General features: G+C 55.1%; 1 protein-coding gene across 2 annotated transcripts in view; it reads right to left on the bottom strand.

Annotated features, from left to right (window-relative positions):
* The window catches only part of CNTN2 (contactin 2), a 29,957-nt gene extending 6,362 nt beyond the window's left edge, over positions 1 to 23,595 (bottom strand). Inside the window, exons 1-17 of one of the 2 annotated variants that reach the window (XM_085082766.1) lie at positions 23,423 to 23,595; positions 13,664 to 13,767; positions 9,317 to 9,461; positions 8,589 to 8,764; positions 8,244 to 8,339; positions 7,515 to 7,724; positions 6,864 to 6,963; positions 6,138 to 6,313; positions 5,150 to 5,286; positions 4,564 to 4,693; positions 3,556 to 3,706; positions 3,162 to 3,289; positions 2,674 to 2,849; positions 1,841 to 1,961; positions 1,189 to 1,347; positions 926 to 1,075; positions 333 to 403 (exon numbers count right to left, since the gene is read on the bottom strand). In XM_085082766.1, coding sequence (XP_084938892.1) covers positions 333 to 403; positions 926 to 1,075; positions 1,189 to 1,347; positions 1,841 to 1,961; positions 2,674 to 2,849; positions 3,162 to 3,289; positions 3,556 to 3,706; positions 4,564 to 4,693; positions 5,150 to 5,286; positions 6,138 to 6,313; positions 6,864 to 6,963; positions 7,515 to 7,724; positions 8,244 to 8,339; positions 8,589 to 8,764; positions 9,317 to 9,461; positions 13,664 to 13,718 — 2,181 coding nt within the window. In that variant the 5' untranslated portion in view covers positions 13,719 to 13,767; positions 23,423 to 23,595. Of the gene's footprint in view, positions 1 to 332; positions 404 to 925; positions 1,076 to 1,188; positions 1,348 to 1,840; positions 1,962 to 2,673; positions 2,850 to 3,161; positions 3,290 to 3,555; positions 3,707 to 4,563; positions 4,694 to 5,149; positions 5,287 to 6,137; positions 6,314 to 6,863; positions 6,964 to 7,514; positions 7,725 to 8,243; positions 8,340 to 8,588; positions 8,765 to 9,316; positions 9,462 to 13,663; positions 13,881 to 23,422 lie in introns of those variants that run through there. The other variant, XM_085082767.1, reaches the window with a different exon arrangement.
* Between the last annotated feature and the right edge of the window lie 736 nt (positions 23,596 to 24,331).

The raw sequence follows: 24,331 nt of genomic DNA, 5'->3' as shown, positions 1-24,331 counted from the left end.
CATTTGGCTCATCCAAACTGGGATGGTGATGCTGATTTTCCAAAGGAAATGTGGTTTTGGTGCATCCAAACTAGCCTTTGGCTGATCCAAACTGGGATGGCAGCACTGATTTCCCAATTTCCTGAAGGAAATGTGGTTTTGGTTTGTCCAAACCAGCCTTTGGCTTATCCAAACTGGGACAGCAGTGCCGATTTCCTGATTTCCCAAAGGAAATGTGTTTCTGGTCTGTTCAAACCAGCCCACAACTCAACCCCAAATTGGCACAGCAGCACTGATTCCCCCCCAAAAATTCCACACGGTCCCATCTTGTCCCTTTCCCATTCCCAGCTCACCGTCCAGGTGATGATGAGCTCGTTGGGAGCTCCTCCTCCACCGCCGAGCCCGGACGGTGCCACCGTGGGTGCTGTGGTGTCCCCAGGGAAAAGCAGAGAACACAGGTTGGGTTAGCAGGTGGGAGGGATGGAGATGGACACCAGGAAAGGGCTGGGCTCTGCTTCCAGCTGTGAAAATCCCATCTGGAATTCCAGCTTGTGCCTGACCCTGTTACCTGGGCCCAGGAGACAAGGATTGGTGTCCGAGGGGACAAGGATGGAGCTCACAGGCAGGGATGTGGAGAGGAGTTTAATTAGGAAGGAGCTGTTTGCATTCTGTGGGTTGGGAGTTTTCCTGCTGCTCTTCCCTCCCTTCTGTCCAAGCGGCTGGACATGGAATGGGCACTCCCAGCTGGATGTAGTGCTGGGAGCACAACCCTAATCCCACTCCTCTTTGACACAAAAATGGCCAAAAAGACACGAAATCCTGAGTTGGCCTCAGCTCCAGGAGATGATTGATCCCTTGGGATGCCACAATCCAGCCTTCCCTTCCCAGCAGGCCGGGAAAAAGAGGAAGTGGGAATAAAGAGACCTGGAATTATCTCCACACCCACCTGCCTCCTTGGTCCGGATCTTGCTGGAGGGCAGGCTGGGCTCCCCAATTCCCAGGATGTTGCTGGCCAGGACCCGAAATTCATAATCCATCCACGGGATGAGGTTCACCACCTGCGCCGTCTCCGCGTTGCCCTCGATGTTTATGGGATCTGGAAAATTCAACCACACCAGAGGGGAAGGAATAGAGCAAGGGGTGGCATGGAGGAGCCAGGACTGGCTGGTGGCCTCGGCGTGTCACCAGTGCCACCGTGGGGACACTCACTGGTGCGCATCTGCTTCCACTGGCTGGACAGGAGGGTCCGGGCCTCGATGAGGTACCTGGCGATGGGGCTGTGGTTGTCAAAGCCGCGGCTCCAGCTCAGCTGGACGCTGGTGTCACCGATGTCCCTCACCACCACCCCCCCGGGCGGGCCTGGAGGTCCTGGGGATGGGAAATGTGTCACTGGGAGGGAAAATCCCAAGGTTTAGGGGGAATGGGAAATGTGTCACTGGGAGGGAAGATCCCGAGGTTTAGGGGGAATGGGAAATGTGTCACTGAGAGGGAAGATCCTGAGGTTTATCACTCTGTGCCTTGTGCAGGTCCTAAATTCACATCAGACCTTTATTTTCTGGAATCTGGGAATCCTCACCTCCAGTTTTAACCTCTGGAAAAGCTCCTAGGCCTGGTTGGGAAGGAGCTCCAGTCTCTGCAGCCATGGAATGATTTGGGTGGAAGGGACACCTCCACTATCCCAGGTAATTTTGAAAAAAACCTCCAAAATGGTCAAATCCAAGTTTAGAGTGAAAATAAAACCCGCTAAATTTGATCATGGAGATGTTGGACGGTGAGGGTTTACAAGGGAAGAGTGACTGATCCCTTCACTGCCGTTCCTTTGGGTTTACCAGGAGCAGGGAATGTTCCAGCAGGGAATTACCTCTGACGGTCAGCGTGGCCGACTCGGACGCGCTGTCCACCACGGTCTGGGCGGTGCAGGTGTATCGCCCCGAGTGCCGCAGCTGCGCGTTGGAGATGCTGAGGTCCCCGATGGCCTCCTTCTGTGGGGGAACGAGCATGGGGACAGCGTTGGGAGGTGCCTGGTGACAGCCTGGCGTTCAGCGGGGTTTGGGATTGCGGGGTGTGGGAGATGGGAGAAGATCCCCCTGGGTGATGGAGCCAATCCCAGATGGATCTGAGGTGGATCCAGCGCTGGCCAAGGCTGAGATGGTGCTGGGTCTGATTGGCTTGGGATGGTGATCAATGAGTGATCATTGATCAATAATTGAGTGATAAATGAGTGATCATTGAGATATCAATGACTGATCACTGAGTGATCATTGATCAATCATTGAGTGATCATTCAGCAATCATGGAATGATCATTAAATGTTCATTCAGTGATCACTGAGTGATTATTGAGTGATTATTGAGTGATCATTGCCATATCAATGGGTGACCACTGAGTGATCATTGGGCAATCATTAAGCAATCAAGTGACCATTGAGTGACCACTGAGTGACCACTGAGTGATCATTGAGTGACCATTGAGTGACCATTGAGTGACCATTGAGTGACCACTGAACGACCATTGCAGGGACACCTTCCACCATCCCAGGTTGCTCCAACCCCCATCCAACCCGGCCTTGGTCACTTCCAGGGATGTGGAATTCACACCCACTCTGCTCAAAGTGACAGAGTAGCTTAGGTGACACAAAGGTATTATTTTCCATCCTTTCAGATAGTCTGGAATTCCAATTCCCCGCGGACTCACCGCGCTGGCTCGCCGGTAGTGCCCCTCGGACTTGTCGAAGTCGATGGGGAAGTCGTCCAGGGACCAGGTGAAGGTGAGGTCCATGGTGGGGTCGTGGGACGCGTGGCACTGCAGGGTGAGGTTCTCACCCACGTTGATGTCGGCGCTCGACGGCGCCAAGGTGATCTTGGTGGCATCTGCAGGGAACGAGCGGGAAGGGTCATTAGCTGCAAACATCCATGTCCAGCTATCCGTGCCTTTCCAGCTCCCCATCCCGCCCCAACAGCTGGAATTCCACAGGAGGAAGAGGAGGGATTAGGAAATGGAATCTCTTTTCTCAAGGGCCGTTTGTTGGTGGGTCAGGCAGAAGTTTTGCCGCTCAGCAGGCTGAAATTTGATTTCCTGATTATCCCACTGGTTTTTGGGAGTGTAAGGAGAGGAAAAAAGACCACATTTGTTAATTTTTAGCCATTTCTTGCTCAGCTGACCCCAAATCGAGGCTTCCCTACCTCGCACAGAGAGGATCCCGGTGCTGTTGGCTTTGCCCATGAAGTTCTCAGCAAAGCAGGTGTATTTCCCCTCGTCAGATTTGCTGATGTTCTGCAGCATCAACGTCCCATCAGCCGTGATCGTCACCCTGGGAAGGAAGGGGAGCCACACGAAGGAAGGTTAAAAGATCTGTTCCCTCCAGACACCTGGGAATTTCCACAGATTTTAGAGAAACTGGGGACAAAAATAAGCTGGAAAATATCATGTAGGAGTTTGCTGAAGGAGAAATCAGAGGAATAACAAAGTTCAGGGATGCAGCAGCACATTTGGATCATCGACTCCAGTTTGCTGGTAAAAAAAAAAAACCTGATTTTAGCTAAATTTTCTGGGTAGAAGCTGACTCTGCTCTGCTACCTGCTGCTGTTGACCAGGAGCTCAGTCCCTTTGGTCCAGAGCACGGTGGCTTTTGGTGCTGCTCGAGGCTGGCACGGGATGATGACCTTCCCACTCCGGGCTGCCGGGATCAGCCGCTTCACCGGGTTCAGTCTGAAATCTGGAGCTAAGGCTACAACAGGGATAAAAAAAGAGGATTAAGGCACGATTAGAAACCCAGCCCGGGGGGAACTGCAGCGCCGTGTGAGTGGGAATCGATTCGCTCATCGGGCGGCTCGGTAAGAGAAGCGAGGCAGAATCTGGAGAGCGGGATGAGGAGGGAATTCCTGGGCTGCCGGGTGGATCCTGACTCCTGCCAGGCGGGAATTACGTGGCACGGAGTGGGACGGAGCGATGGGAATGACCCTAACAAGTGCAAGGTCTTTGAGAGACACAACAACAGCTGCTTTGGAGCATGTCGAGGATAATCTCTTCAATATCCTGGGCAACGCAGACGTCCAGCCTGCCTGAAACTCTGCCTGGAATTGCAGATGGAATTGGGATTTACCTGTTGGCCTCGGTGTGTTAGTGTCGAGCAGTTGGTGCTCAGGGCCTTTAATTTATCTCTGGCATCTCCGGGAGGAGATAAATTTTTGGATTAACGTGGAACAAGTTTGGCAGCAGTTCAGCTCCAGTCGCCATCCATCAAGGCAGGCTGAGTGGAGGCTGAACTCTATTTTTTTGGATTTCTTTCCTCCAAAAACCAGGGGTTTGTGGTGGAAGAGAGGTTGTAGCTCTGCTGCTGGGTGTCCTGTCCACTTCCTGTGGCTGAACAGATATTTTTGTTCCCTTCCACAGAGAATTTGAAATTTAAAGGCTGGCAGAGAGTCTTGTTGAATCACCAACCATTTCAGCAGTGAGCAAAGCCATGTTTGCCTTCTCACCTCACTGTGACATCACAATATTAGGATCACATCAGGATATTCAGAAGAGATTTTTTTTTTTCCAGTGTCCCATTGGAACCCAGAGCTCTGGGAAACGAGGAATTACCTTGCACTGTTAATTCAGCACTTGCATAAACTGTGCCATGCTTGTTCTCAGCCACACACTGATACATGCCAGAGTCCTCCAGGACTAGCTTGGAAAATCTCAGCTCTCCACCGCTCACTTCGATGCGGTTCTGTGCAAACAAGAGGATGAACCCGTTAGATGAGGGGAAATCAACCAAAAAAAAAATGGAACTCAATCCTTGGCCGGGTCAGGGTTGAGTTTTGCCACAGACTCCTTGAAGCCAGGCTGGTTTTCCATGAGATAAAACGCAGGATTTGAGTTTTGTGTCTGTGCAGTCACTGCCCGAGGTCACCGCGCTGTTTGCCGACACACCTGAGCAGCGACATGCAGGTGACACCAGGACTGGTGTGAGGTTTGTCTGTCCTCCCTGCCGGCTGGCTGTGAGTCCCTGCAGCTGCACGAAGCGATGGCTGGGATGGCAGCGCCGGGAGAGGGGATTTGGGATCGGGGCAGCCCGATGGGGCACATGGAGGGGATGCAGGGTGACACCGGGGCTGGGATGCAGGAGCGAGGCAGGAGGAGGGGCTGGGGCTGGAGGAGAGGGGTCAGGGCTGTCCGGGGGTACCTGGGAGGTCAGGGGCTGCCCGTCCCGCAGCCAGCGCACCGTTGGCCGCGGTTTGCCGGCGGCCGCGCAGCTCCAGCGCAGGTCGGACCCGATGTCGGCCTCTGTGTCCGAGATGACCGTCAGCCACTCGGGCTGGGCTGCGGGGACAAGAGACAGGGGGCAGAGCCAGGGAGCTCAGCTGGGCGGTGGCAGTGCCAGGCTGGCAGAAGGATGTCACCGTGCCAGCGCTGCCGGCGCGGGTGTTGGCACAGCGGGATGTGCCGCGGGATCTGCCGCGGAACAACCCTGGCCTTTTGTGCAGGGAGAGGCACAGCAGGGCCTGGCTGTGCAAGAGCAGGGCTGAGGAATTGGTTTGTCTTCTCAAGAGTAAAAGCAGACATTCCTGATTCGTGGAATCATGGAATTGTGGAATCATGGAATGGTTGGAAGGGAACTTAAAGATGCCCCAATTCCACATCCATGGACAGGGACACCTCCTGCTATCCCAGGTTGCTCCAAGCCCTGTCCAGCCTGGCCTGGGACACTTCCAGGGATCCAGGGGTGGCCAGAGCTGCTCTGGACACTCTGTGCCACCACCCTCACAGGGGAGAATTAATTCCTGCTATCTAATCCAAACCTTCCCTCTTCAGGTCATTCCTGAACCTCATGTTTACATGTGTTTAAATGTGTTCAAAGGTGTTTAAATGTGTTCAAAGGTGTTTCCTTTGTGTCCCCTTGGATGAAAGACACATGTTTAGATGTGTCCCCTTTGATCATGGACACATTTTTGTGTCCCCTTGGATAATGGACATGTGCTTGTGTCCCCTTGGAGGAAGGACACATTTTTGTGTCCCCTTGGACCATGGACACGTGTTTAATGTGTTCCCTGTATCACGGACATGTGTTTAATATGTTCCCTGGATCACGGACACATGTTTAACGTGTTCCCTGGATCACGGACACATGTTTAACATGTTCCCTGGCTCACAGACACGTTTGGACCCGTTACCGTGGATGATGACGCGGCCCTGGTGGGTGTCCCTCCCTTTGGCGTTCTCAGCCTCGCACTCGTAGGTCCCCTCGTCCTCGAATCCCACGTCCTGGATCTGCAGCAGGGGCTCGCTGCCGATCCACTTGGAGGTCTGTGACCCATCCAGCTTCCTCCACTTGATCCGGGGCACGGGGCTGAGGGAAAGCCAGCCGTTGGCCAAACTCAGTCCCCAGGTGGCCACCCAGCTCCTGTCCCCACTGGGTTTCTCCTTTTTCCCATTCCACTCCACCTCTGCTCTTCCACCGCAGAGAGGAGGTGTGGAAGTTCTGCTGTTCCCTCCTTTTCTGCAGTTCCCTCCCCACTGCAATCCCAATCCTATCTTGATCCCATCCTGATCCTGATCCCAATCCCATCCTGATCCTGATCCCAATCCCATCCTGATCCTGATCCCGATCCCATCCTGATCCTGATCCCGATCCCGATCCCAATCCCAATCCCAATCCCAATCCCATCCTGATCCTGATCCCGATCCCATCCTGATCCTGATCCCGATCCCGATCCTGATCCCAATCCCATTCTGATCCCGATCCCAATCCCATTCTGATCCCGATCCCAATCCCATCCTGATCCTGATCCTGATCCCAATCCCATCCTAATCCTGATCCTGATCCTGATCCCAATCCCAATCCTGATCCCAATCCCGATCCCGATCCCGATCCCGATCCCGATCCACGCTGCACTCACTTCCCAAAGGCGAAGCACTCCAGGGTCACTGCCTGGCCGGTCAGAGCGTAGGTGTCCGCAGGGAACCTGGCCTTGATGCTGGGTGGGAACTGCCTGGCATCTGTCACAGGGAAAACCCCGCTCAGGGGACCTGGGTGACCCCAAAATGCCACCCCGGGGGTCTCAGAGGGACCCAGGAGGTGACACAACTTCCCTGTGTGTTTGCTGGAGGGGACAGAAGTTCTGTGGGGTTTTTTCAAATGTGTCTTGTTGAAGTCTCTAAAAATCCCTTTATAACACCTCAGGGCTCTGTAATTCCCGAGAATCATGGAATCCTACAATAGTTTGGGTTGGGAAGGACCTTGAAACCCATCCAGTCCCACCTTCCTCTATCCCAGTTTGCTCCAATCCATGTCCATCCCTTTTCCCCACCCCGAAAATATCCTTTAAATCAGGGAAACATCATGGATAGGGAGAAAACAGGGAACCCTGCAGAGAGAGCTGCTTCCCTCCCATCCCAGCCCATATTAAAAAATCCATATTTTTAAAAGCCCTTAAGACAGCCTGGTGGGTGACTCAGGCACCATGAAGCCCAAATGCTTTGCAGTGATTTGTTAATTCAGATTTTTCCCGCAAGAATTGGGATTTTTGGGATAATCCAAGCGCACTGACCCTCGGCAGCCAGGCTGAGCCTGGAGAACTTGCTGAAGACGCTCTTGGTGATGAAATCAATGTGGCTCGTGGCGAAGCAGGAGTAGTTGCCCAGGTCTGAGGCTTCTGTCTTGGCGATGTAGAGGTTCCCGGTGGTCTGGGAAATGAAACGTCTCCCGTCGGCTGGGATGAAGTTTGGGAATTCGTTCAGGAGCCACCGGTAGGATAAACCTGGGGGGAAAGGGAATCAGCTGCAGAGGTTGTTGTGTCTTTCCTGATGGGATGGACCCAGTGGGATTCCAGGATGGAACTTTTCCTTGCATGAGGAAAAAGGGGAAAGAAATCAACATCCAGGTGGGATGGACCCAGTGGGATTCTAGGATTGGGTTGGATGGACCTAGTGGGATTCCAGGCTGGAATTTGTCCTTGTATGAGGAAAAAGGGGAAAGAAATCAACATTCAGGTGGGATGGACCCAGTGGGATTCCAGGATGGAATTTTTCCCTGCATGAGGGAAAAAGGGAAAGGAATCAACTTCACAGGTTTGTCCTCCCAGGTGGGATGGACCCAGTGGGATTCCAGGATTGGGTTGGATGGACCCAAAGGGATTCCAGGCTGGAGTTCATCTTTACATGGATATCCCAAGTCCTGCCTCTGCTTTGTTGCTTTCCAAAGTCTGAGATCACCCCAAATATCCTCCCCTGAAGTTCCCAAAATCCAGGAGCTCCGTGCTGTGCTGTTCCCCCCTCACCTGGGTAGTGGGGCGGGGGGCTGCAGGTGAACATCACCCCCCAGCCCTCGGTGATCTTCACGGGGTCTCGCTCCTCCGCCGAGAATTCCTGCAAAACTGAACAGGCAGAGTGAAACCCAGACAGGGGAAAACAGCTGGAGCAACATCTGCATTTCCAGGCTGGTCTGTGCGGGGCAACACCCAAAAACATCACTGCTTTCCTCCATAATAACCCAAATAATTTTTTCAGAAGTGTTGGGGGATTATTTCATTGACGTGTTGGAGAGATTCTTTTTCCAGGCAGGCTGAGGTTAAGCCCAGCCTAACTCTGGTTGGGTTTAATTCTCCTGGCAGTGCCAAACTTACAGCCAAAGCGGAGCGAGGCTTCCCTGCTCACCACGGTGCCTCGGGAGTTGGACGCCACGCACTGGTAGGAGCCGGAATCCTTGGCTTTGGTGGGGTTGCTGATCACCAAATCCCCGGCAACCAGCCGGTAGCGGGAATCTGGCTCCAGCTTCAGCTCCGTGCCGTTCATCTTCCACCTGGGGAGCAGAGATAGGGAGGAATTCCTTGGAGGTTTTCCGGGTGAGGTTGGGGGTGGATGGGATCTGAGCTGTGACCTGGGAGGGGTGGGATGTCTCGGAATTGTGGGGTTGGTGAGGTGGGAAAATCCCTCTGGGATCATCGAGTCCGAGCTGTGCCCGATCCCCACCTTGTCCCCACCCTGAGTGCCACATCCAGGTGACACCTGCAGGGCTGAGCACTCCAAACCTCCCTGGGCAGCTCCAATCCCTGCCCACCCTTTCCATGAGGAAATTCCTGCTGCTGTCCAACCTGAGCCTCCCCTGGCCCAGCCTGAGGCTGTTCCCTCTCCTGCTGTCCCTGTGCCCTGGGATCAGATCCCAAATCCCTCCTGGCAGGGAGTTTGCAGAGCCACAAGGTCCCCCTGATCCCCTTTGCTCCAGGCTGAGCTCCCCACAGAACCAGGAGCCTCATTCCCAATCACCAATTCCCCACCTACAAAACCAGAGGACAACAACCAGAATTTGGGATGTTTTTCCCCATTCCGAGCTCAGAGGGAGCTCTGATCTCACCTGTAGGTGGCAGGAGGATTGGCCCGGGCCCGGCAGGACAGGGTGACCTTTTCCTCCGCCGATCCCTCGGGGAAGAGGATGTGCGATGGCTGCTCCTCAAACACCGGCCCGTAGCTCCTCGAGCTGCCCTGTGCTTGGCACCAAACTGCGAGAGAGGAGAATTTACCCAGCTCAGCTCGGCTTTCCCCAAAAATCCTCCTTGTAAGGTGTCCCTGTCAGCGCGGGGACAGCAGGGAGGACGGGAGGGGGACAATGTGACAATCGCAGCCCATCTGCCAGCGCAGCGCTGTGGCAACGCCACCTGCCATTCCCGGCCAGCATCCCGCAGCATTCCCGCCCTGCCGGGGGACAGAGGGACAGACAGCCCCGGGGACACCCGAGTGAGGAGCAGCGACCTCTTGGAGCACCACGGGGCTGGATGTCCCTTTGTCCCCTTGTCCCCCTCTGCCTGGACAGACCTTGCCTGGTTTGTTATCCTAAATCCTCTGCAGGGTGAGGGAGAGGAGGGGAGAGCTGGGATTGTCACAGCTCTGGCAGGTCCCCTCTGTCCCTGCGGCTCCACCAGCTCCTGGCTGCTCAAACTGGTTGGTTACTGGTGTGGAAACCAGTGCAAACCAGTACAAACCAGTACAAACCAGTGCAAACTGTTGCAAACCAGTGCAAACCGTTACAAACCAGTCCAAACCTGTGCAAACCTGTGCAAACCAGCACAAAGCAGTACAAACCATTACAAACTGTTACAATCCAGTGCAAACTGTTACAAACCGTTACAAATTCTTACAAACCATTACAAACCAGTACAAACCATTCTGTTTCCCAGCCGGAGGGAGCCTGAAGCTGCTTTTGGGGTGTTCAGACATGGGGTCCACTCTGGTTTTGGGGACAAGAGGGACAAAAGCCCCACCCGCCTTGTCCCCGCCATGCCAGGGCCACTCTTCAGTGCTGCCAGCCCCCCTTGGGGACAATGTGCCACCAGGGAGTGCCAGCTGTCCTCCTGCCCAGCAAACCCCAGCAGATCCCCTTCCCCACAGGCCAATCCCACACTGGTTTGGGTCAGAAAACCTTCAATCCCATCCCATTCCAGCCCTGCCATGGCTGGGACAGTTCCCACAGCTCAGAGTGCTCCAAACGGGCCTGGAAGGGACAGAACTGCCTGGAAATCCCATTACTGCAGGAACAGCCGGTGGGATCAGGGCCAGCACATCCATCCTGTCCCCGTCCCTTATCAGCGACAGAGCCACCAGCGCTGATAAGATCCGAGCTGCTCCAGGACCCTTCGGAATTAAATTAACGAGCATCTCCACCCCGCCGTGCCAACGCCAATCTGTCTCCTTGCCGCCCTGTTCCTAAATGATCCCAGCCATGTTTTATGGAAGAGTCGCTTCCAGCTGGGAACGGCCCGGGGTTGAGGGGGGAGAAACCCTTGACCTGCAGCTGGCGGGGTTTGCCTCGCGTTCCGGCTGCTCTGGGATGGGGTTGGGGTTGGTAATTGGCTCTGGGGTGGGAGCAGCTGCTGGCCGTGTCGCTGCTCCAGGCAATTATCCCAGCTCTGGCTGTGGGATGGACACTGGGATGGTCACCGGTGCCATCCCAGCTTGGATTTCTTGGAATTAAAAAAAAAAATTGGATGTTGTTTTCCTTCTAGGATGGTTCCGTTCCTAGAGGAAAAGCTGGAAATCTCCACTGTTTCCGTCACTGCTGAGAGAGTCCCAGCTGGAAAAAACTCTGCTGGGCAGGGAGGGGGAATAGCAATGAGTTAATGGGGGATTAATGAGGACGAATTAATTGTGTGCTGATGGGTGAATTAATTGCGCTCTGATGGATGGCGGTGACTGGGCTGAGGTGGGCCAGCTTGAATTTTGAGATTAATCAGGGAGCACGAGGTAAATAATTTCTATTTATTTAACAAATATCTATTGTTATCACTCCCTTCCCTGCCCTTTCCCGTGGGATATTTATTCCAATTCGGGCTGATTTTCCCTTCCAATCCCTCCCGGGCTCCTTGTCCTGCTGCTGTCCTCTGCTGTCCCTTTGTCCCTGCCAAGGTGAAGAGCTGCGGCTGCCAGGCATTGATTTTCCCGCATGGAATCGATGCCGGGAGCTCAGGTGAGTTTGGATCCACAATTCCGAGGTGCTGGGGGTGAAACGCTTGGATTTCACTCATTAGACAGAACAGGGGTTGATCAGAGAGGTAATTAAACAGTTACAAGGTTAAAATTAAGAACTGGCAAGTGCCAGAACTTCTGAATTTCCATTTTTTCCAACCTTGGAATTCCCAATTTTTGGTGTTTCCAGGGCAGGATCTGTCCTGGAGCTCTGGCATTTGGAAAACAGGGAGAGGACAGGCACAAAATAAAGATTTTTAAGCCAAATTTCAAGGGAGAAAAGTGACCTGCTTGGATTTTTCAGTGTTCCATCCAGCTGGGAGAGCTGGAATGACAGGAAAAGCATCAACAGAATAACCTTCATTAGTATGGAAAATCATTATTAGCCCCAAAATACAGTGAAACAGGTGAAAGCAGAACACCTGGAGATGAAGATTTGGGGAAGCAGCTGCAGGGAGGTGACTCCAGAGCCTCCTTGTGAGTTATTTTTGGGATATTTTTAGGAATATGGAAATCGCAGGTGTGCAGGAGACTTTGCCTTTGTGCTGAGCCCAGGAAATGATAAATTTTCCTCAGGGGAATGTTTTCCAGGCTGAATTCCCATTTCTCAGGATATCCACAGCCTCCAGGAGCCTCTGGGTGAGGAAGGAGCTGAGCCAGGAATGGGTTTGATAGGAAATTCATCCCCAAACCCACCTGGATTTGGGGTTTTTTTGAGGAGCAGCTCTCAGAGGAACTAAGGGTTTATTTTGGGTTATTTTTAACAAGAAAGTTGCTGAGGAACAAAGAGTCAGCCTCGATTCCCAGATTTTCCAGAGTGAATTTTTGATTTTAGAGTGATCAATGCACTTTAAGCTTTAAATATTGAAATTTTACTCCAGACCTGGAGGTTTTTTCTTTTTCCTCACCCCAGAACTTTTCCTCCAGCCTCATCCATCGCTGCCATCCTTTATCCCAATCCCAATGTGAATTCCTCCCTATCCCATCTCCCTCCAGATCTCCATTCCACCATCAGCCACAGATCAGTGACAATTCCCACCTCCCAGCACTCCCAAGGAGGGAATTTTTGGGGAGAATTTCCCCGAACTCAGGTGGCTGATGGAGACCCCAGCTCCATCTCCGTGGCCACATCGGGGTCAGGATAATTTCCAAGCGGGCTAATTGCCTCCGGATCCCCGGCTGGGGCTCCTCGGGGATGCAGAGCACATTAAAAGGTAATTAGATATTTATGAGGCTGGGCCAGCCGGCTGGGGCGGGCTGATGGATTAGCTGGAGGACATTATCCGGGCTCAGCTGGGGAGGAGATGTGTCCCTGAGGAAAAGGGAGCTGCAGGGAGCAGCCTGAGCCTCCCCGAGATCCAGAAATTCTCCCTAAAATCCAGAAATCCTCCCTGAGAGCTAAAAATGGACCCCAAGATTGGGAAATGATCGCTGAGATCCAGAAATTCTCCCTGAGATCCAGAAATGCTCCCTGAAATCCAGAAATGCTCCCCGAGATCTGAAAATGGTCTCTGAGATTGGGAAATGCTCACTGAGATCTAGGAAAAGACTCTGAGATCCAGAACTTCTCCTTGAGACCCAGAAATTGTCCCTGAAATCCTGAAATGGTCCCTGAGATCTGGAAATAGTCCCTGACATCCAGAAATTACCCTGAGATCCAGAAATTCTCCCTCACATCCAGAAAAGCTCCCTGAGATCCAAAACTTCTCCCTGAGACCCAGAAATTGTCTCTGAAATCCAGAAACGCTCCTGAGATCTGGAATTTCTCCCTGAGATCCAAAACTTCTCCCCGATATCCAGAAATGCTCCCCAACATCCAGAACTTCTCCCTGAGATCCAGAAATTGTCTCTGACATCCTGAAATGCACCCTGAGATCCAGAGGTTTTCCCTGAGATCCAAAACTTCTCCCTGAGATCCCGAAATGCTCCCTGCAATCCAGACTATTTCCCTGAGAATATTCTGGATTTTTCCAGGGGGATTTTTCCAGGTTTGGTCAGCCAGGGTTTGGACAAACCGGGATGGGGAGCGCCGTGAGTCCCACAGGCAGGAGGAAATTCCTGCCGCACCTCCCAAAATCCGGATTTGGGGATCGCGCTGTGTTTTCCAGCCATTCCCGGCGCGGTGGGATATCGGAACAGCACAGACACGAACAAACCGCGCGGAGATTTGGGATTCAGCCCCGGAGAGGCAAATCCCGCTGGATTCCCCACCCTCTCCAGCCTTTTCCCGCGGGGATCTTACCCAGGAAGGCGCCGAGGGCCAGGGAAGCGTGGATGAGTCCCGCGGTGCTTCCCATGCTGCGGCGAGTCCTGCGGAGCCTCTAGGGACACGGGGGGACAGCGGCCCTGGGCGGGGGACAGACAGAGGGGTCAGCAGGGCTTGTAGGGTCGGGATTTTCCATGGGGCTGAGATTCCAGAGGCTCCAGCTGTGCCTCGCCGCTGGCCACCGGCCCGGGGGAGAGTCACTGCAGGGCAGAATTCCAGCTGCGCCCGGAGGAGCTGAAGGAGGGTTTTTGTTCCCGATGGGACAAATCGGGGTGGGGGGTTGTTGTCACTCGTCCTTTGCTTATCTGCTGTTTCTGCTGAATCCTAAAAAAATGAGTAGTTTCCGAGCGGTTTTGGTGGAAAACACCGCGCGGGATGGTGGCTGGGGGGTGAGGAGGGAGGAATAATTTGGGTTTTTTCGTGAAAATAGTGAAAATGTGGGGAAGGAATTCCTGGCTGGTGAGGGTGGGGATGGCCTGGAACGGACTGTGGGCTTCACATCCCTGAAATGTCCAGGCTGGATGGAGCTTGGAGAAATTTGGGATAGGGGAAAGTGTCTGATAGGCACTGGGTGGGCTTTAAGGACCCCAAATCAGTCTGGGATTCTGGAATTCTGTGACAAAGGAATCTTTAATTGTAACTCTCTACGTTCCAGGGCATTTCCTGATGATTTTCCACTCTCCTCCACAACCTCCTGGCTTCCAACCTTCCCAAAAATCAACCCCCAACCAGCTCCAGCACCAGCGCCTCTTCCCACCGAACTCCAGCAGGGATTTCGCGCTGCTTTTCCCCTCTTTGTTAACAAACCCCTCGGAAATCCTGCGCGGAGCATCTCCCAGCCCTCATCTTCCACAAAATCCCCGCGGTGAGGAGCTGCCGGAGTCGCTGCCAGAGCTCCCGGGCTGCTCCTGCTGCTCACCCCCTGCTCCAGCTGGTGCCTCTGCCGCTGCTGTCCCTCCTGTCCCTGCCCATCTGTCCCCTCCGAGCAGGGATTAGCCCATCCCGTGGGATCTCCGCTCCTTCCCAACCTCCCCTCATTACCGGCAGCCCTCGAACCGCACCTGAGCAAACAGCGAGAGCTCAGCGACCCTTTCCAGGCTGGAAAATCCCTTTGTGTCTCACCCACAGAGCAGTTTTTGCTACCAGCATCCCAAATTCTGGGTTTTTACCTCTCCCGGCTCCCAGGGCTGGATAGCCATGAGGCGAGCCCAGCCAGCCCACTCAGCCCCGCTGCGTTTTGTACCCAAAAACCATTTATTTAGCCCCAAAACCAAGCCGGAGCTCCGTTATCCCGGCCGGGGGAAGGGGCAGATCTCTTCCTGGATTTTAGAGTGATCAATGAACTTAAGGCTTTAAATATCGAAATCTCGCTCCAGACCTGGAGGATTTTTCTCTTTCCCCACTCCAGAACTTTTCCTCCAGCCTCATCCATCTCTGCCATCCCTTTATCCCAATCCCAATGTGAATTCCTCCCTGTCCCATCTCCCTCCAGAGCTCCATTCCACCATCAGCCAAAGGTCAGTGACAATTCCCTCCTCCCAGCACTCCAAAGGAGGGATTTTTTTGGAATTTTCCCGAACTCAGGTGGCTGATGGAGACCCCAGCTCCATCTCCGTGGCCACATCGGGGTCAGGATAATTCCCAAGCGGGATAACTGGGAGAAGCACGAGCCGCATCCCGGACAGGGAATTCGGAATCTGCTGTCCCAGCTCCCCGGGGTGGCTCTGTCACATGGAGTCACCGGATGGCCGCGGGAATTCGGCCCCGAGCAGCTCCCCGAGCCCACGGCCCGGCGGCCAACAGTGGCCCTTTGTTCTGTGCCTTTGTTCCCCCGCCCTGGGGACAAGGGACAGCTTTGAGCGCCGCGGGCTCGCAGGAGGTGACAACCCCGCGCGAGTTCGGGACTTGGCTTTTCCCACTCGCTGAAATTCCCTCTCTCCTCGGTTTAGGCTGTTCCTGCAGATTCAGTCAGGGAGGTTTTGCCCAGGAGCTTCCAGATCCGTTTTTTCCCCAGTTTTTTCCCCGTTTTTTTCTCGTTTTTCCCAGCTGAATCCTCTGGGAAGTTTCCGACTTGCTTTGCTCCTTTCCCCTCACACTTTGCTTGCTCTGCTCCTTTTCCCTCACTTTTCAAGCAGGAAAGGGAGCGGGAAAGCTGGATTTTGTTATTTTTCATGGAATCCCAGACTGGTTTGGGTTGGAAGGAACTTTAAATCCCATCCCATCCCATGGCCAGGGACACCTCTCACTGTCCCAGGTGGCTCCAACCTGGCCTTGGACACATCCAGGGATGTGGCAGCCACGGATTCTCTGGGAATTCCATCCCAGCCAGGAATTCCTCCCCAAAATCCCATCTAAACCCACTCTCCGCCAGCTGAAATCCACAGGGAGGAGGCAGTGTGAGGAGCTCGGGGTCGGGATGATGATCCTTCCCGGGGCTGGAGATTCCTCCTGGCAGCTCCTGACATTCCCTCTGACATTCCCTCTGACATTCCCTCTGACAATCCCGCTTTTATCCACATTTGGCACTTTGTGTCGGAGCGAAATTCCACCCCGAAACCAGGGATGATCCCGAGGGTTGGGATCAGCCAGGAACGGCCGCGATTTCCCATTTCCATGGAAATAAAACCCCCAGCACCCTCTCTGCCTTCCCCCCTGCAGCCAAGCCCGGCTGGGATGTTGTTCCAGCCAAGCTGATTGGAATTATTCCATTATTTCATTATTCAGCCTGCAAATCGCGGCTCCCATCCCGGTTCTGCCGCTTCCCACCCCGCTCTCTCCATCTGCTCCCATCCCCGTTAGTCACCGCGGTTTCCCTCCTCACTCCCTCATGTCCATCCCTCCAGAACCTCCAGAACCTCCTTCCCGGGTTTTTGTTCCCAAAACTCTCCGGGAAGTGGGAACACTGAGGGTGGGATGTGCTGAGCTGCCGAGGTGACTCCTGGGGGGACACAGGGAGGGAAATTATTTTTCCCCGTTTTCCCTTTTTTCCCATTTTCCCATTTTCCCCCTTTTTTCCCTTTTTCCCATTTTGAATCCACCTCAGCCCTTTAACTTGGTAAAAGAATTCGGGATGTGGGAGCCAGGAGGTCTAGCAAAGATGTGAGGGAGGAACAGGAATTTCTCAGAGCGCTGACTCCGAATCACTTCACAGTTCCAGACTGGGTGAGATAATCCCCAGAGATCCTGTTTTCCGTGTTCCTGATGGCATTGTCCCCAAAGTGCCACCTTCGGGTTGTGCTGCTCCCAGGTCACAGCTGGGCACCGCTGGGACATCTCCAGAGCCTGTGGAGATCTGATCCCGAGCTGGGGATCTTGGATCCGATCCTGATCTCCTGATTCTGATCCAACAGCAGCTCCTGATCCAACTTCAGCTCCTGATTCTGGATCCAACCCCGATCTCTCAATCCTGATCCAACCCCAGGTCCTGATCCTGAATCCAACCCCTAGCTTCTGATCCAACCCCGATCTCCTGATCCTGAACCAACCTCAGCTCCTGATCCAACCCTCAGCTCCCAATCCGTGATCCAACCCCATCTCCTGATCCTGATCCAACCCCAATTTCCTGATCCAACCCCAGATCTCCTGATCCAACCCCGAGCTTCTGATCCTGATCCAACCTCAGCTCCAGCTCCTGATCCAGCCCTCAGCTCCCAATCCCAGATCCAACACCAGCTCCTGATCCTGATCCAATCCTGATCTCCTGATCCTGATCCAACCCCGATTTCCTCCTGATCCAACCCCAATCTCCTGATCCAACCCTCAGCTCTCAATCCCAGATCCAACCCCGATCTCCTGATCCAACCCCATCTCCTGATCCTGATTCAACCCCGATTTCCTGATCCTGATCCAACCCCAGCTCCTGATCCAACCCCGATTTCCTTCTGATCCTGATCCAACCCTCAGCTCCCAATCCCAGATCCAACCCCAATCTCCTGATCCTGATCCAACCCCGATCTCCTGATCCAACCCCATCTCCCGATCTTACCCCAGCTCCTGATCCAACCTCAGCTCCTGATCCTGATCCAACCCCATCTCCTCCAAAGCCTGGGAACACTCTGCCCTGGCTATCGAGCCCTTTCTCTCATCCCTAATTAGGGAAGCACCACCGGGAGCTGTTTTTCCCTCCTCGCGGGTATTCTGACAGCCACTCGAGAGCTTTCTGCTGCCCTGAAAGGAGATCTGTCACCGCCGCTAATGGAGGCTGTCACCGATACCTCCGGGAGCGAGGAAAACATCGCGTTATCCCTTCCCTCCGGAGCCCCTGGGATGCTCTGGGATCCGGGAGAGATCCGCGGCCGGCCAGGAGAGCTGGGGAGCCGCAGGGAGATTTTGGGGAGCTCTGAGCCTGTGGGAGAGGCGGCTGGAGCAGCACAGCTCCCACTGGGGAAGATTCCAGCAGGATTTTTGGGAAGCCAGAGGTAGATTTTGGGGAGTTTTGAGCCTGTGGAAGAGGTGAGACTGCCTGGAGCAGCAGCACAGCTCTGACTGAGGAGCTGCATCCTTTGGAGGATGATTCCAACAGGATTTTTGGGAAGCCAGAGGTGGATTTTGGGGAAGCCAGAGGTAGATTTTGGGGAGCTCTGAGCCTGCGGGAGAGGCGGCTGGAGCAGCACAGCTCCCACTGAGGAGCTGCATCCTTTGGGGGATGATTCCAGCAGGATTTTTGGGAAGCCAGAGGTGGATTTTGGGGAGTTCAGAGCCTGTGGGAGAGGTGAGACTGCCTGGAGCAGCAGCGCAGCTCCGACTGAGGAGCTGCATCTTTTGGGAATGATTCCAGCAGGATTTTGGGAAGCCAGAGGTAGATTTTGGGGAGCTCTGAGCCTGCGGGAGAGGCTGCACTGCCGACTGGGGAGCTGCATCCTTTGGAGGACGATTCCAGCAGGATTTTTGGGAAGCCAGAGGTGGATTTTGGCAGGAGACGCCACGTCCAGCACTATCCATTACCAGGATAAATCAGTGTAACTCCATCTGGGAGCGTTTGGGATTAAGTGGAGCAGCTCCTTCTGCCGCGTCACCCCCCAGGGAAGGGTCAGGCGGGCCAGGCTGGAATTCCTCCTGCGCCCCTTTTATCCGGGATAAAAGGGTTTGAAGCTGGAAAGGGCAGGCGGGTGACGTTCCCTGGGTTGTGACGCTCGGAACGTCCCCGCGGTTGGGGACATCGCGTCCCTCGCGGCCCGGCGGGGTTCGGTGAGGCACAAAAGATGTACCAAAGTCATTGTCACGGATTTGTCCTGCTGGGAATCCGCCTGGCTCGGGGATGGATGGATGGATGGAGAGGAGAACTCGGGATTCAGCCTTCCCAGAGCTCATTCGGGAGGAATTCTGGGCTGTTCCCATCCCACCCTGAGCGGCGAAGTCTCCAAGGACCCAAAGAGGGGTTTGGGGTCTTGGGGTGGAGTTCAGCCCCTCCAGGCTCATCAGCCACCCCATAACGAACCCCAAACTGCAGTTTGGGATAAATCAGTGTAACTCAGAGTCCTGCTCGCCGGTGGGGTCAGACCCGAGGCCCAGGGGTGCTGTGGGCACTGCTCCTGTCCCCCAAAATGTGTCCCCGAGACAGTTTTGGAGAGTCCCACGTCCCTCTCTCCTGCCCAGGAGGGTTTGGAACTCCCTCGGAGTGGTGGAAAAATCCCGAAGGAATAAATTCCCAACTCCAGCTTCCCACTGCGGTTTCCCCAGCCCTCTCCAGGCCTGGATCAGCTCGGGAAGCTCAGCCTAAAGCCGGGATTGATGCCTTCAGGATTTTTAGTTTCTATTTTTCATGTATCTGTAGTTTTGGCGTGCAGCTCTGGACTTCATATAAAGTGGTGAAAACCTCTGTTTTAGACAAAACAGTTGGAAAATCCAAGGACATTTGCACTGTCTCAGAGCCCCAAAATATGTGAACAACAGTGAATTGGGGGGAGAAAATTTGGGGTGGTTGACATCATCACCTGAGGGTGTGACTGGAGAATTTGGGGCTGATATGTTAACAAGACAGAATTTATAAAATGTGAAGATCTCGTGATTCGTGATCCAATTTTGGATGCAACCTCTCCAATAGGCTCTGTCTGCCCTAAATGCACCTTAAAGGCCTCAATTTAATTAATCTGCTTTTTATTCTCCTAACTTTGTCTAGCCTTCTGCTTTAGCAAGCCTGGTTTTAGGCATCGGGATCACTCGGGAAGCTCATCCTAAACCTGGGATCAGCTCCGGGAAGCTCATCCTAAAGCCAGGATCAGCTCTGGGAAGCTCAGCCCAAAGCCAGGACCATCCCAGCTCCTCCCTCCCCCGCTGCCTGCTGCCGTCAGCGCCGCAGCTCTCTGATGTGCCTCAGGTATAAATAGCTCCCTACCTGCTCCAGAGCCTCTCCAGCCGCTGGGAGAGCTCCCGGGAGCCGGGAAAAGCAGCGGAGAGCTCGGGAGAAGTAGCGGAAACCTCGGGAAAAGTAGCGGAAACCTCGGGAAAACCAAGCGGAAAATTCGGAAAAGCTCCTGGAGAAGCGGGAAGGGGTTGGGAGCGGAAGCGGCGATCCGGCAGCTCGGAGCTGGGGGAGGTCAGACCGCCAGAGAGAGAATTCTCGGGGTTTTTTTGGGATCTCTGCCTGGCTCCAGGGGTCTCTGCCAGCCCCACGGAGCTCCTCAGCCCTCCCAGTGCCCCGCTGGGTTGGTGGGCTGGGAATACTGGGGAGGTGCAGCATCCCTGAGGGGATATTCGAATTAAAATCTCCTCTCGGGGGAGGCTGAAGTTGCTCCCCGAGGCGATCCCGGGTTTGTTTTGCTCCTCTCCTCCCTCTGGATTTGGGATCCAAACCGCTCCCATCGTTATCCCACCGAGCAGGAATCAGCACGGAGCAGATTTCCCTCTCCCTTCCCGGTTTTTAGGGCTCTCCAAGATGTTCAATGATTAATAAATGTTATAATTTGGGATCAGGACTGCTGGGTTTGGGGTTTACAGCCGGGAATGTCCCCTGTGCTCCCGGGGACACCTCCCTCGGCTCATCCCAGTGGGATCCTGGATTTTTCACCGTGGCAAAAGGACCCAAAAATTTAACATTTTGGGGTGGCGGAAAGGGATTTTGAGTAGGCAGAGAGCAGATTCTGATTCCTCGGCTGCTGGGAGGTTTTTCCAAGCATCCGAAGACACCGAAAAGGCAGGAAGTGGCGGGAAGAGCCTGACCCAGGCTGTCACAGCACGTTGGGATCACGGCTCTGCCCTTCCACCCGTGGGTTTGGATTCCTGAGGAATCTGCCCGCCTCTCTCTGCTGCTCTGCGCTGGGAATTCCTGCAGGGAATGTTGGTTTGCAATGCCAGGCTGGGGTGAAGCCCTGCGGTGTTTCTGCCATTCCCCATCCCAAAATCTTCCTGGGGCTCCCCAGCCCTGGGAAGGGCTGGGTTGGGGAGGAGCGGGATGTGCTGAGATCACGGGAAAACTCCATCCCTAACTCCCTGAAAACCCCATCATTAATTGCATGAGAACCCCATCCCTAAATCCTTGAAAACCCCATCCCAAACTCCATGAGAATCTCATCCCAAACGCCCTGAAAACCCCTTCCCAATCTCCCTGAAACCCCCATCCCTAACTCCATGAGAACCTCATCCCAAACTCTGTGAAAACCCCATCATTAATTCCATGAGAACCCCATCCCTAAATCCCTGAAAATCCCATCCCTAAATCTCTGAAAACCCATCCCAAACTCCCTGAAAACCCCATCCCAAATTCCCTGGAATCCCCATCCCTAAATCCCCGAAACCCCATCCCTAAACTCCCTGGAAACCCATCCCAAACACCCTGAAAAACCCATCCCAAATTCCCTGGAATCCTCATCTCAAACTCCTTGAAAATCCCGTCCCAAACACCCTGAAAAGCCCATCCCAAACCTCCTGAAAACATCCCAAACTCCCTGAAATCCCCATCCCGAGCTCCTCAGGATGAGGATGAAGATGAGGATCCCAGCCCTGCTCCCGGAACGCTGGGCTGCGCTCGGCTGAGCAGGATCTGCCCGCGGAGCTGTCGGGAGTGTCCCCGGAGGTGCGATGAGTTCCAGGTGACTGCGCGGGGCCTGCCAGCCGCGGGGGTGGCACCGGGGGGGTGGCACTGCCCGCGACAGCGACAAAGTGCCACGGGGAGGGGGGGAGAGAAACCCCGCCAGGGCTCAGCCTCAAATATTCCATGGATCATTGGGATTTTGGGCACATCCAGCTTTAACGTGGGCTCAGCTCCCTGTGGATTTCCTTTTCCACAGGCTGGGAATTCCACGCGCTGTGCGCAGGTTGGGATCTGTGGGGGAAATCCTAACGGCACCGTTTGGGTTTTCTGCCTTTTGGGATTTGTTCGTGGCGAATCTGCCGGGAAAAATCAACACCCGGGCCGTCAAACCCTCGGGAAATATTCCAGAGGGATGGAAGTGACAGCTCAGTTTGGTGGGAATTCATCGGGGAGTGGAGATGAGCGTTGGGAATTCTTTGTCTCGGTCTACCTGAGCCCCAGGTGCAGCTGGGGCGGACAGGACCATCCCCTCTCCTTTTTTCTGGACTTTTTTTGGGGAATTCTGATCGAGCTCGGTTATTTCTGGAAAGTTTGGGATTTGCCGCTGAGCAAAGCAGGAGGTTTTTGGGGTTATATATCTGTGCTCAGCCCCAAACCCCCGGCCTGGAGAGGTTCGTTTTTTTGATCCCAAACCTCCAGCCAGACCCCGTGCTCCAGCTTTGGAGGTCTTGGAATTTCCCCATGGATCCGCCTGGGAGAAGCGGAGCCGAGCTCGGGCTCTGGGCAAAGCCTTGGGATCTCTCCCAGCTCCGGAAGGCAGAGGCTGCTGCTTCCCATCCTCCCAGCAACCGGTGTTTCCTTGGAGAGGGCGATTTCCCGGGAATCCTCCCCATTCCAGCGCCGGGAATAACGCTGAGGGCTGGGGGGAGTGCGGCCAGCCCGGGGGGGGTTTGGGGTCAGCGTGGGTGGGGTGAGGAGGGAGCTCGGAGTGGGTTAAGGCACGAGAAGGAATCCCGGGAATCTCCCCAAAACCTTCCCTATCCTATTCTGGGAATGGCAGGGAACACAGCGATGCCCTGATTTTGGGGTTCTCCCCATTCCCAGGGCGCGGGCCTGGGGTGGGAATTCATCCCTGGATTTGCAGTGGATCTCCCCCCAGGTTCGAGTGTCCCCGACACAGATTTGAATGTCCCTATCACAGCCCCAACCCCACAAATCCCCCCGGAGCGCCCCCAAATCCCACCGCTCCCCTGGGATCTGCCCCCAGGAAGGGGAATTGGGACACCACAGTATTCCTGGTGCTCCCAGCCTAGAGAGGAGGTGCCCAGGGCTCTGCCGGCTCGTTCTGGGGGTGCTGAACTCGTTTTTGGGGCAGCAGAACCCCCCGTGGGCCCCCCGACCCCACCGCGGAGCTGCCCGACCCCACCGCCGCTCTCCCCAAGCTCCTCGGGCCGGCAAAAACACCCCTGAGAACCCAAACACCCCCCGATCCCTTCCCGGGGACACATTTCTGCTGACAGCCTCCCCGAGCTCGGCCGCGCCGCTCCTGCCACAAGTGCCACCGCCGCGTCCCCCCTTCTCCCAGCCCAACTCCACCCCCGGCTGCTCTCGGGCGCAGGCACCGCCCGGCATGCCCGAACCACCCCCGGCTGCTTCCCCATCCCCTCCGGAGCCCACCGGCAGTCCCCACGGCCGGAGCGGTGCGCTGACCCCCGGAGAGTCCCCGATCGCGCCGGGGATGGAGCGGAGCGGCGCACGGAGCTCACCTGGGGCGGCAGGGCGGCGCGGGCATCGGCCGGGGGCCGGCGGGGCCTGGCGGCTGCCGGAGCTTCAGCTGCGAGGCAGCGCTCGGCGGGTGCGTGGCCGAGTGGGGCTGTGTGTGTGCCCGAAGCCACTGCAGCATCTCTGCATTAGGATGTGCTCCTCCCTCTCCTCCCTCCTTGCGTGCGCGCTCCCTCGCTCGCTGCCAACCGCCACGCCGCTCCCCGGAGACGCCGGATTTATTTATTTGATTTTTTTTTTTTTTTTTTTTTTGCTGGCTGGCTTTACCTCGCTTGCCACAGCGCGAGGAGCAGGCTGGCGGGCAGAGCGGCTCGGGGATGGTGAATAATTCATCCCCCTCGGCTGCTCCCAGCGCCGCCGGCTCGGCGCTGTCCCTGGGGCTGGAGCAGGTGTAGGGCCGCGGGGGTTTTAGGGGCTCCGAGCCCTTCTCTGTGGGGTGGGAGAAACCCCAAACCCCCCCGGCTGTGTGCCGTTCTGGCTGCTGAGCCTAAATATATCCGCGGGTTACACAATCTAGCCGTAATTGTACAATTATCCATATATATCCGCGCATTGCTGTGCCTATAGACAGCCGGGGCTGGCAGGAAGTACCAAATTTTGGGATATCGGAGGATCCCCGACCCTCCCGCGAGGGGAGGATGGGGTTTCCTCTCAGTGACGGAGCGCTGGCTCTAGGGACAGGGCGACAGCGCCGTCACCTTGGGGGTTTTGGGGTGCCCGAGCCACCTTTGGGGTCACCGAGGGGCTCAGGGTGCAGCCGGAGCCTTTCCCGGGAATATCCGCAGCTCCTGCCGGGCGAGTGACACTGGGGATGTGACACTGGGGATGTGACAGCGACACTCCGGGACCTCCTCCGCCACTCGGGGGGCGAGGGGTGCCCGTGTTTTTGGGGG

Source organism: Lichenostomus cassidix, chromosome 26 (assembly GCF_008360975.1).
Source record: "Lichenostomus cassidix isolate B80296 chromosome 26, HeHo_3.0, whole genome shotgun sequence".
Lineage (NCBI taxonomy): Eukaryota > Metazoa > Chordata > Aves > Passeriformes > Meliphagidae > Lichenostomus > Lichenostomus cassidix.
The sequence above is the reverse complement of the archived record's forward strand: the minus strand, read 5'-3'. Positions and strand labels throughout refer to the sequence as shown.